Genomic DNA, 13,596 nt, shown 5'->3' with positions numbered 1-13,596 from the left:
TGCTGTGTACTATTTTTAAAAAATCTAAAATATTTTAAAGTTATAAACCTTTTAAAATAGGGCTATAATGTGAACAATAACGTATAATTTATAAAACACTAAACCAGTGTCAAACTATCATTTGTATACTAAGTAAAACAGAATCTTTATTTAAATAAAAGACTTGTGTAACAAACAAGCAAGAGACAGGAAATGCATAATTACAACCAACACATCCTTCTTAACTTACCCCATTTGTGGGGGAAGAGAAGTGGCTCCAAGCCTCCATAAGGACCTACAAGAAAACTTGAGCCTGCAATCAATTGAACTCCAAATCCCCACAGATCTCAAAGGAGTTCTACACATAGACCAATTCCAGTATCTGAATTTTGAATTTCCTGAGTTATCAGCTTGACACACATCCTCAGTGACACTTAAGTTAAGAGAGCGTACAAAGATTTAAGTTTTATTTGCACTTTGTTACAAAAATCATAAATGAAGTAAATGTATTTCAAGTGCACAGATGCACCAATTCCTACTTTCTGAATTTCCAGTTATACGTGTACTTTCATTATTCACATGCATAAATGTCTGCAATATTTTAGGTGCCTTTAATTTAAAAGATTTTGCATGAACGAGCATATAAAATTTAATGGCCAGTTCTTCATCTGGTTTTGAATAGGCACGGACTTCAGTGGAGCAATACCAGTTTACAAAAGTTGACAATCTGTCCTAACACTTATTCTTTCACAGGAGTCTGAAAGACTGCAAGTAATATTTTCTTAAGAAACTAGAGTGTTTCTTTACTCCATTCTGAAGCAAAAACCACAGGGCAATCAAAGGTAATCTAGACTCCAATATGCTGTTCCCCCAACATACCGTATATACTCGTTCATAAGCCAAATATTTTTGGTTAAAAAAAAGTCATCAAAGAGCGGGATCGACTTATAAATGGGTCTACACCAAAATATGATAATTTTAAACTCTATGGAATCATTGAATTGAATATCTAATACATTGTCGTTTTGTTTACCTGGAGTGGCTACAGACATGGAGCCCTTCAGCACCCTGTGAACTGCGGCCACAGGGAGCTGAGGAGCTCCATGCCTGCAGATGTTCCAGGTAAACAAAACATCCCGACCTGCGAGCGGCTTACCCTGACAGGCCGGGAGCCAAAGTTTGCCAACCCCTAAAATATAGGGTCAGTTTATGAAAGGGTCATACAGTTTTTGCTATTTTTACCTATCCATCTTGGGGGGTTGGCTTATAAATGAACAGGCTAATGAACGAGTATATATGGTATGTAGAATTTCCATTGGACTCTCCCACAAATGTATTCATTAAACACAACAGTTAATTAAATTTCATTTTTAAAAAGACAAAATAAAAAAGGCCAGACTATTTTACTAGCAAGATGTCAAGGTGGGGGCCAGACCTTATATACTAAAATTTCAGCTCAGAGCAAATCTTAATTCCCTGGAAATATTAATTTCAAGTCAAAATCTTTGAAAATAGGAGCTTACAGCAGAAACCGTGATAACTGTAGCTGTATGAATATACCACCATAAAATAAAAATAACTTTCAGTTTTTCAGAAATGCAACCAAAGTCCAGAACTCCATTCAGTTAAAAAGACGTCAAGTGCTGGCATAAGCAATTCAAATACAGACTTAACACTAATGTCAACATTAAAAGGTCAGTTTGCCTGCAGCACATCACATCTTTTTAATTCATAATATAAAGCAGCAAGATAGATACTTTTGTTTAAGTGTACAACCAAAATATTGCATATTTTCCAGGAGCATAAAAACAGACCATTCTTTGTCTCAAATATCATATTTATATAACCAATGCAAGTGGAGATTCCCCCCACCCAGGAGGAATTCAATTCTTGAAACCAGAACACAAGCTAATGGGCCAGATCCTCAGCTTGTATAAAATGACATTGGATTTGACTTCAAAGAAGCGATACTGACTTGTATCAGTTGAAGATCTGTTTGGAGGCAGACAGAGCAACTGACCAAACTAAAACCATTTACACATTCATATATTTTCAATATTGTGTAGTTCATATGTGAAAATACTGTTAAATTCTACATCTCTAATCTGAAACAATTTCCTAACAATCAACTGGCTGCCTCTGAACTAATCTACCCTAAAAAGGGCACCATCTTAAAAAGCATAATCCCCATATGCATCAAAACATGTATGTTCCACCACTATTATTTTCTGATCTGTTAACATTCACAGTAATTTACAAGATAAAATCAAGTAATGTATTGGTGGTGAAAAGGTTTTTTAAAGCAGAAAATATATTTTTGTTGTTGCAAAGCTAGAAGTGCTGTTTATCAACACTTAAATTTCAAAGGTCAGTTTCAATAAAAAAAAATCCCATCCAGCTTCAATGCAAAGATTTTTTTCCCCAAGGTTCCTATGACCTACACAAGGCACAGAAGTTAGAGAGAAATTTAATTGACTACAACCATTGCAAAGTTATTATCCAGTTACAAGAGATTTCTAATCGGTATATAAAAGTCTGTATAACAGATGAACAAATTCTGCTCAATTCTTAAGGCAATTTGTTTTCAAATGCCTAATTGCTCCATTTTTTTTAAATAAAAGTAATGTTTCAGAGTTGTCATGCTTTAAATATGCTGCTCTTAAAATTAGAATTTTAAATGTATATATTATATATATAATTAAAATCTATGAATACTAAAAAGATTTTTTTTTAAAATCAGCAATCAGTTTTCCCTGAAAGATCTTAACTTTTAAATAGATGAGGACAAGTTTGCTAAATTGGCTGATAGGAAAAATATTAAAAACACCATGGTTAATTTTATTTTTAAAACAAGTAAAAAATATTAGTTATTTATGGAGGGCCTGATCAGAAGGCTACGTAAATTGATAGATTCCCAGTGACTTCATTGGGCTTTGTATCAGGCCTGTAGGATACACAATGGTACTTCTAACTGGAAGAAAAAGCTTTACTGAAATGACCTAAATAAAAATTCATAAAAATCACTATGGTTTAAAAACTGAAATTTTAAGAGCCCCAAAAGACCTCTTCCATTTTCTTTACTCAAAAGACATCTAGGTAGAGACTTTTAATTCCCATTATTACAGTTTTGACTTTATTTGCATTAGAAACATCTCACCAATACAAAGGATAAACAAAACTATATAAATGTATACTTTTGGTAACGAAGGGGAAATTATCCTCTTATGAAGGCCCAACTGTAAAGGCAACAGAAAACCACATGTATTCTGGCAATGGTGAGAATTAGTTATTTCTATAACTATATATAGCTTAATCCTAATTTAAACATCAAAGTTTCAAGCCTGATTTCTCAGAATAACTAATTATCAGTATAACAATTAAAACAAAACCCACACAGTAGACAGTTCTTATATTATTTAAGCAAAACTAATGTTATGGCATTCCCAATCACAGGTAATCATTTCAATGGCAGTCAGAGAGGTGGCTCAGAAAATGCTCTTGCTTTAAGACCCACAAGCAAACAGTGCATTAAGTCTACCACAGTGTTTACCAATCTGAACGTCAGACATTCGGTTTTAAGTTCTTGGCCCAAGACTCAAATCTACCTACAAAGTTTGCTTATCTCAGGACTGACACTGCTCTTTTTATTTCAACATGAAAGACATAGTCTGACCATATATATATATATATACATATATACACACACACACACACACACACACACACACACACACACACACATAAGAAAGCATCAATGTTTTATTTGTGTGCATATGTCACACGCACACACAAAAGTGTGTGTATACGTAATTATATATATGCAAGCATACATACAAAACTGGTGCTTCCCCTAAATATGAATGTTGTAGGTAATATGGCAATGTCATTAATAGAAGCTCTCATGAAAAAATTAACTACCAAATGGGACATGAATATCAACTACTGAGCACATTCAGTATGTATAGCTAATCTTTAGGGTAGGCTTATTTACGACTTCTGCCAAAAAAAGGAGGAAGGAGGGTCAATATATAGACAAGTTTAAGCTGCAGAATTTAAGTATGAACAGACATTTAAGTGTGTATTAATTGTTATATAGTCAAGTTCATTAAGATTCCTTAAGTCTTTAAACTTATATTTCCCTATATAAACTTTTTGGCATGCAAGAGAAACATATAGATGAATACACTGATTGCTTCTACTATAACAAACATAGCTCTACCATTCCAAGGGTATGTAACAAGGATTCTAATTTACATCTTGCCAAACATTGGTGACAGGAGGTTTTTGTTTTGAGTTTTGCATGTGTGTTTGTGTATGTGTGTGTTTTGCTTGCTTTGTTTTTTAAAAAAACCACACAAGTTTTCTTTAAATAAAACATTTACAGCATAATGTTAAAAACCCATCACAGAAAAAAAAAATACTTGCATGAAGAAAAGCAAATTTTGTTCTTAGCGCAATCCAAGGTAATGTCAAGATTTTAAAGACTAAGTTTTTGATTGATTTAAATCATGCTCGGCAATATTCCCATTCTCTGGAAACACAGCTGGAAAATTGTTATTAAAAGTCGCTGGAAACTCTAATGTAGTGTCAACATTTTGATAGCTCACATAAGAATTAAAGGACTGCTGGGGAAGTACTTGGCTATCAGGCATCTGCGAGTATGCCCCTGACTGTGTGGTAGGGGGAATTCTTTGGCCAACTAGTTGCATTTTAGGTTCCCTGGGCTCCAGTTGTTGCTTGCTTTCTTCATCTGTGTCAAGACGAGTTAGCTTTTCTATCCACATGCGAAATTTCTCCTCTGTCTGCCTCTGCATCTCGGCAAAGCAGTTCATGGCCTCTTCCAGGACATTGCCTATGCAGTTCCTATCCCATACGGTGCCCCTGTCAAGCAATCCTGGAATTTCCCTGGTCGCTCCTCCAGATCCCCCAGCACGACTGTAGCCAGCTTTAAAGACATTGAGGCCATTTGATAAGACAACGTTAAGTAAGAACATTATAGTGTTTATTAAGGCATCCTAACTCAGGAAAACAGTATAAACTTTTCTAACTATGGCCAGATGGATACAATATTGGGAGACCAATCTGTAGCCTCCAAATTAACCAGAAGCATTTACTTCAAAATAAAAACCCACCAGGCACCACAGAGTTATTACTTCAAGTTCTTGGCTTTAAAAATATTTCATTCTAGATTTTTCTGGTAACTATGCTATCACAATGTGCTTGTAGGTTTTGGAAACCAAATTTAGTCCAATTCCCATAGAAACTTTAGATGCTTTCACTGTTGATTCAAAATCAAAACATCATACAATATTTAATGATATAATGCATACCTGCATAAAACTGCAATACAAAAATATCATAGATTTTAATGGATAAACCTCAATAATTATACACATATTACTTAAATAGTTGCCCTCCCTCCCCACCAAAGGATGGGTAAACACACATACAACTGTACACGTAACAGAGACAGAGATTGATACTAAAAATTGTACTGTTTCAAGTAGCAAATCCCAAATTTTAGCCGTCAGTCTTTACTTCTAAAACAACACTGGACACCAAAGGAAGAATAAAATGTCATAAACAAAACCCTGATCTTGCACGTAGTATGTAAGTAACACCATGCTGCTATATGGGGGGAAGGAGGAGTGAAACAGCTTCTGTTTCTGATGGCAGGAAAGACTAACCACGTAAACCATGCAAAGCCCAAGTCTGCTCAAATTGATATCAATGGCAAAACTCCCATTGACTCAAATGTGAGCAAGACCTGACCCTTATTCTCCACAGTATCAGAAAAATGGCATTTGTTTCTAGACCCTCTTTCCTGGGTCCAGTGAGAAGGAAACTGCTTGTTCTCCTTTCTCAGTGAGGTGCTAAAATGACTGTCATTGGAAGGGTCAGAAAAAAACTAAGCCAGGGGTGGAGAAACTTTTTGGCCCGAGGGACACATCTGGGTATGGAAATTGTATGGTGAGCCATGAATGCTCATGAAATTGGGGTTGGGGTGTAGGAGGGGGTGATGGCTCTGTCTGGAGCTGTGGGCTCCAGAAATGAGGAGTTCAGGGTGCAGGAGAGGGCTCTGGATTAGGGCAGAAGGTTGGGGCCCGGGAGGGGGTCGGGGTGCAGGCTCTGGGCAGCACTTACCTCAAGCAGCTCCCGGAAGCAGTGGCATGTCCACCCTCCAGCTCCAACGCAGAGGAGCAGCCAGGCAGCTGTGTGTGCTGCCGCACCTGCAGCCCCCATTGGCCGCAGCTCCCAGCCAATGGGAGCTGCGGGTGCAGCGCTTGGGGTGGGGGCAGCATGCAGAGCCCCCTGGCTGCTCATGCACATAGGAGCCGGGGGGGGGGCCAGGGAGGGACATGATGCTGCTTCTGGGAGCTGCGCGGAGTGCCTCCCGACCCCACTCCCCAGCTGAAGTGCAGCAAGCCCCAATTCTGCTCCCCAGCAGGAGCTCGAGGGCCGGATAAAATTGGCTGGTGGGCCGGATGTGGTCTGCGGGCCGTAGTTTGCCCACGCCTGATCTAAGCAGAGATGCTCATCCTAGATTATTTTAGCTTCTAAACAAAAAAGAAAGGCCGTGGTAACCTATGCTTTGGTTCTCAAACTCCTCAAAATGCCAACTCAAAAAAAGATAGTAACATGAGGATCTGAACCTGTATGATGAAAAGTCAACAGCATTGACCTAGAACAGTTATGTTGGCCTAATACATGAAGGGTTACTTTATTTAGATGTTTTCACAACTAGACAAGGATCACATTAAACTATTAAAAACAGGTAATTAACCGATGGAGTTTACATTTAAATTAATATTTACTAATAAATTATATATAAATAAATACATTTAATGAAGTGGCTTTTTTCATGCAGCTAAATTTCTGGAAGAGAGTCTGTTTGGATGTTTACAATTTTCTTTACAAACCTAATGACATGCTATAGGATATGGGTGTCTTAGTAAACAAAGTCATTGTTGTTTACAAAATCCATAGGCTATCATATCTTAAGAACAACAGAAAATTCCTTAAAATGCAGAGAAATCACTGGATGACCTAGACCAAGAATTTACTGATAATGAGATATGGTAGTAACACATTATTGGGGATTTCTCTCTTATAGGAAATTACAGTGTCATTTAAACAATACATTCTTTTTGAGGAGCCATTTACATTAGACATGTAGAAGAATCCTTAAATTTTGGATAGTTACCAAAATTTAAGATTATCCTGTTCTTATTTTCTCTATAGGGCTGCAACCAGAGAAGGCAAGTCCCAGCACTTGCTTTCATAAACCTGCCTGCAGGGGGTACTCTGCACATATGCAAACTGATGTTAATGGGATGGGACTGGTTCCTGGCAATATGTTGCCATTAACCAGAAGTTGCTAATATCAGGATTGCTATTAAGCAGAATCTACTGTGTGCGTTCTTTAGGTCTCCTACCCTAGTAACAACTAGGATCAATTTTCAGAGTAGCAGCCATGTTAGTCTGTATTTGCAAAAAGAAAAGGAGTACTTGTGGCACCTTAGAGACTAACAAATTTATTTGAGCATAAGCTTTCGTGAGCTACAGCTCACTTCATCGGATGCATGTGAAGTGAAGTGAGCTGTAGCTCACGAAAGCTTATGCTCAAATAACTTTGTTAGTCTCTAAGGTGCCACAAGTATTCCTCTTCTTTTTGCAACTAGGATCAATGTTGTTTAATTTATGAGATCTGGCAAGATCAGTTTAAGATGGTATGCTGCATCTTGTCCCTAGCTATTAATAGTGGGTCTCTCATTTGTTGATATACTAGCCCAGTACTTTTAAGAAAAATTGCATACTTTACAGCTAATCCTTCCAAACAGATTTTTAAATATATCTGCTCTTGAATAATCATCCTCAGTTATTCTCTTCAGTTAAAATTCATTCCTTGGCAGAGGGCCAACAAAAGACCTAGGCACGAAGCTTAGGTGAAACGAAATGGTCATGGTTCAAATGCTTTGTGCTGGCCCTCTGCACAGATGTAAATTGCACGATGTGTTAGAAAGGCCTGCATACTAAAAATCCTTATTAATATACAGGTAATTTACATATGTGAAATGGCAACTTTTCTAACTTTAATATTTCAGCTTTTAACAATATTCCCCCCATATATTAGCCTAAAACACAAATTAATGCCCTTTTGACTTATAGCATAGCACAATGGTGTGTGGAATAACATTATTATGTTTTTATATTACATGTTTATACTTTAAGAAGAGTCAAATTGTTTTAAGCCAAATATTGATTCCTAGGATCATTCTGCATGCCAAGTTTTCTTCATCCAGAGCCAGTTTGTAGAGTGAAATTAGAAATTAACGAAGAACAAAACCGTAAACAATAATAGAAATGCTCACAGAAGCTGCTGTATCATATTTTATCAGTGCCCAAAGTGAATGCCATCATATATCCAAGGATTGCTTAGGAATCTTGTATGCCAATATTGCTGTTCAATCTTTAAAATACAATAGAGGCATCTTAATTTGCATCAATTAGCAAGCCATTGTGGTTTACTGGACTGGATGGAGCCCAATTCTGTGCCCATTAAGATAAATGAAAAGGTTCTCACTAACTTCAGTGGATGTGGGATAGTGCCTACAGCGCGTAAAGGAACAACATAAAATATTCAAGAATACTGCCTCACAGAAGTACTTTTGTCATGCATGCTACTAATTTAGTTATAACTGTAATGAAGTATTAGTATTGAAACCTCATCATAACATTTTGCTATTCAGCCTTTGCTGAGATGTGAAATAAGACTACTAATATTTAGTGAAAATCATCAGGTTTGCAGATTAGCACTGAGAATTGAAATTCTATTGCAAAATAGTCTGGTTCAGAAATCGTGTGTTTGAGTGAAAGCAGAAAAATTAGTAAGATTGTTTATGTTTACGGCATCATTATGCATTTATTGGGACATTTTTCTTCTTAATCATCATCCCAAACTCATTGCAAAAGCAATCATATTGTGGGGTTCAAAAATTACTTATCTGCACTCTTAAAATGGAAGATGCCCAGTGAATTCCTTTAGCATTAAAGACCCAATTGTATCTTACCAAGTACATCACTTTAATTTTCAAACTACCCACAGGTTTAAAACAAACTTTTTTTTCCATATAACTAAAATAATTTTACACATTTAGACAGACGACAGCAGGAATATTTTAATCTTTTTTATAGCATCTTTACGTATCTGTGCTAAGAAAAACACCCATAGCAAAGTTATGATCTTGGAGCATCTTTGCTGGCATAGCTATTTTTCATGCTTATGCTAGACATGTCTGCAAGACATGTCTATGGTAAGCTGCTGAGCCAATCTTGAAACAATAACTCATTAGTGCAAGAGCATCCAAGGTTTATGACACTGAGGGTTACATTGGCTTGTTATTGTCATAAGTCATTTGCATAAAGAGGTACAGAATTTTTCAAAAAAAGTGAACACTTTTGCTCGTTCTTATATATCCCTTGATAGATGCAGAGCAGTTTCATGTTACTGAAATTCAGGAGCAATTAAGCCTGCAGTTTATCACCCTTTTATCACCAAAAGGGGTAAATATGGCTGAACTTGGCCTTCAGGCTGCACTTTGGGCCGCCCTGTACTAGTATCTGAGTGGTCTTTCATTTAAGTCTTTCGAGGGTCCTATTCACAACACAATGTCAACTCGGTTTCAGAGTAGCAGCCGTGTTAGTCTGTATCCGCAAAAAGAAAAAGGAGGACTTGTGGCACCTTAAAGACTAAAATTTATTTTAGTCTCTAAAATTTAATTTATTTTAGTCTCTAAGGTGCCACAAGTCCTCCTTTTCTTTTTAACATCAACTCGCTATGCTTTCTCAATGCTCTCTATTAAGTCAAAAAATTATGACTAACACAACCAGTTCACCCAATTCAAAGAAGGATCAAGCAGAATGAAATATTTATTTTAAATAAAAGTAGCCATGCCAGATCATTAGCAATCCACCTACAATGGGAGAGCTAGAAACTCAGGTCAAGGCTCAAGTACACCTATTAAATCTATTAATTTTCACTAGCCTACATAGAGCAATAGGATGCGTTCTGGATCATTTCTCTCACAACCCTTCTCATTTAAAGTGTAGCTGAAATGTGAAAGAATATATTCTAATCACTGCACCTAATTAGCAAGGATTCATTAAAAAGATGAAGTATGTCTTAAACATCACTTAAAAAAAAAAAAGAAGTCAGTCAGTCAAAGAGAAAAACCCACTGTTTAGAGTCAATTAGAACACATGGGATATGAAAAAAGATATGCAGGTCAGTGCTGTCTCCGAGTGTTTTGTGTGCTCACTCCTTGTATCACATGTAAAATTAGGCCTTGATGCAATGTCCACTGAAGTCAATGAGAGGCTTTCCATTGATTTCAGTGGGCATCGGATCAGGCCCTTCAAATGCAAGCTCTTCAGGGCCAGGACTGTGGGCCAGATTTACATAGGTATGTAGCACCTAAAGATGCAGCCAGGTGTCTAGTGAGGTTTTCAAAAATTCCTAGGCACCTAACTTCCATTGCAATCAATGAGAGCTAAGTATAGGTGCTTCTGAAAACCCCACTAGGGCTTATCTGCAACTTTAGGGAGCTAACTACCTTTGAAAAGCTGGCCTGGTCTATTTATTTGTTCTGAAGGACCTGATCCAAAGCCCACTGAAGTCAATGGGAGTCTTCAACAGGCTTTGAATCAGGCCCCAAGTACGGAGGGCACTCTAAAAATAATAAATAATGAGACAAGTGACTGTCAAAGTTATCAGTTCCATGGTACTGTTTTAATTGGTAAATATAGCTACTGAACCACTCTTAAATAAAACTCTTTTTTAAAAAAAAAAAAAAAAAAAAAAAAAAGAACAGAACTAACCACATAATTATGGAAGTCTGTACCTTTCCCATACCTTCCAATGATAAACTGCATTTCCTGTGTTCAATATACTTCCTAGCAAAGAGATGCAGCCTTACAGAGTATAAGCAAAATAGCAGTTTTCAAACAGACAGACCAGCACCATTCACCATTATTAAAGTAAGTTGAAACAGTTACAGCTATTTGTAAAATCATAGGTTATATATATATTCATTCATTTTAGCTGTCAAAGTTATTAAGACTGCCATTTTCCTTTAAATCTTCCTTTAAACAACAGAAATATGTTATTTAGCATGCAGTTTATCCCCCAAACAACCTCTTTAGTTAGCAGAAAGAGGGAAAAGGCAGATCCACCCAGGAAAGACTGGCAAACCAAAAAACTTTATTTTAAATTTTATTTTATTTTTTAAGGTTGCCATACGATGAAGGTTTTGAGGTATAGTATATTGGAAAAATGGTTCACACATAATCTTTACCACGGTATTTGCATCAACTAAATAATGAAATTCACCAGACGAGAAACTTTAAGAACTTATCTTTCTTCTGCTATAAAAATCATGAGAATGACCCAATAATTTGCTGCACCCAGCTTGTCAACACGGATATAACAGAGAATTCAGAAATATAAAAATTATAGCTTCATGTAACAGAGAAGGATGGAATTGGCTTACTCCTAAAATTTTGAGATACCAGGAGTGGGGACAATTTGGGGCACGTACGAATAATTTTATTTATGCCCTAAAGTAAGTGGCCAGCTGCAATTTGCATGAATGTAACTAACAAAAAGGTTAAGTAAACTACTTATTTGAAATGTAGAGCTGGAAAGCACAGCATAAGCGCAACACTGGAGAACGGGGCCTTATGGTAAAATGGGCAATAGATATGCCATGTTTTTTCCAAACAGAGATGCAGAGGTGCTATTGTAATATATTAAAGTGCGGTTGCCCACTTTATAATAATGTATTGGCTAAATAGGCTGTTATGATTATTACCATCTAACCAGCACTTGTAAGAGTTCATATAGGTTTACAAACAAAATCTGAAAATTCCAAGATAGTCCCTTCTACAATTTACCTGTACAATTTGCTGTTGTGCAAAAGCAAACTGAAACCTCAGAACAGATTTTAAAATTTGCCATGTCTTGTTAATACACTGCAGTCTTCAAATTTACACAGAGCTGCAGTTCTCCTGGTTTTTCTCAAGTGTCACTCATCTAATTTAGCATGACAGCTGAGAAACGATGTCAGGTGCTTTACAGTTCAGTTTAAAAAACATCCTCTACCTGGTATCTCTGCCGTGATTGTCTTGCTGCTCCCTGAAACCTCTTCATCATCTTCTGAGGAACTCGTGCTTGAGTCACAGGTCAGGTCACTATCACTGGTACTGCTGTCCTGCAGCAGATTGTATTTCTTGCGAGCAGCTGCCTCCCGTTTTTGTCTTAATAACCGGATTCTTTCTTTGTGCTTTTGGCTCCGATGACCTTTTACCTTGGTGACTCGTCCATTCTGCTTATCACTAGACTGTCGATTTTTCTTGGCAGCCATAGTTGATGTTTCACTTTCAGACCTGGACCGTCTGGATTTTCTCCCAGCTGCAGCCCCAGAAACTCCAGAAGGGTCTCCCTCTACAGGAGCTTCAGCCTGACAGGGCTCATTCTCTTCTGCGGAAGACAGCGTATCTGAATCAGCCAAATGCCCACTAGAAGAAGGGGAAAGCATGCAGTGATTAGAAGAGTCACTCTCATAAATTTGGCCTGCTGTTGGCTTATCACTCTCTGTTGATGCTAACTGAGACTCTGAGGAGTCCCGTCTCAGTTCCATCAGTAAGCACGGCATTGAGGAGAGCACCACAGAATCTGCTACAATGGGCACACCATCTTTGTGAGCACACGTGTCTAGTTCTATAGGTCCATCTTCACCAGGAGCTGCCTCTTGTTTTTCAGAGAGTTTTGGTGAGACTTCTGAGTCAATACGTTCTTCTACTTTTCCCACTGCCTCCATCTTCATTTCAGAATTCCAAGCTCCTCCTTGTCTCAAAGCATGGAGTCTAGAGGACTGGGGGAACTAGATTAGGATTTCAACAGCAAAGCAACCTGCATAAGAACAGAACAGTAATGACAATTTACTCAAATAGCAGAATCACTTCTACTTTTTTGGTTATGTCCACAATTTCACGCAGTGAGACCACTTCTTTATTTATTTAAAGCTAGTAAGGTACATTACAATTTTGGCTGTGGTACTTTTCTTTAGCTTCTGCCTTTTCCTGGTTAACTCAGTCTGTTACACTGACATGATTAATGCTTTCCCTCTTAATGAAAGATGGCACTATCATTGTACAAAATACACTTCAATCTGCGCTAGTTATCACAACAGATCAGAAATAAAAACGACTGCAGTTTCTAAACTCTTACTTTGGAAGGTTTAAATTAATATAATATAAGCAGATTTTGAACTTTTCTTTAGTATTAAAAATTACTTCACTTTAAAGGAAACTGCAGTATTGGCAAAAAGTGACATACTGAAACCCAAAAATCCTGAAGTCCTCTACCTGGGGAGGCCACCTTTAGGGGTGACAACATAGTTCAGTTTCCATGCCAGTGGGAAACCAATGAGTGTTAGCAGTTCACTTCCAGTAGCACTAAATCTGCTGAGGCACTGGTTTAGTACTAGCCCAGAGAGAAGTGGTGTTGATGGTTCATTTACAGTGAAATACTAACAATACTTCATACAACATTTAGGT

The 13,596-nt window shown here is 37.3% G+C and overlaps 1 protein-coding gene across 2 annotated transcripts in view; it reads right to left on the bottom strand.

Moving 5' to 3' along the window:
- Positions 1-13,596, bottom strand: part of C5H18orf25 (chromosome 5 C18orf25 homolog) — a 76,629-nt gene that overhangs the window by 39,280 nt on the left and 23,753 nt on the right. The window contains exons 2-3 of one of the 2 annotated variants that reach the window (XM_043514530.1): positions 12,140-12,949; positions 3,709-4,924 (exon numbers count right to left, since the gene is read on the bottom strand). In XM_043514530.1, coding sequence (XP_043370465.1) covers positions 4,464-4,924; positions 12,140-12,863 — 1,185 coding nt within the window. In that variant the 5' untranslated portion in view covers positions 12,864-12,949 and the 3' untranslated portion in view covers positions 3,709-4,463. Of the gene's footprint in view, positions 1-3,708; positions 4,925-12,139; positions 12,950-13,596 lie in introns of those variants that run through there. The other variant, XM_043514529.1, reaches the window with a different exon arrangement.

This window comes from Dermochelys coriacea, chromosome 5 (genome assembly GCF_009764565.3).
Source record: "Dermochelys coriacea isolate rDerCor1 chromosome 5, rDerCor1.pri.v4, whole genome shotgun sequence".
Classification (NCBI taxonomy): Eukaryota; Metazoa; Chordata; order Testudines; family Dermochelyidae; genus Dermochelys; species Dermochelys coriacea.
Note: the sequence above shows the minus strand (reverse complement) of the source record. Positions and strands in the feature narration are given on the sequence as shown.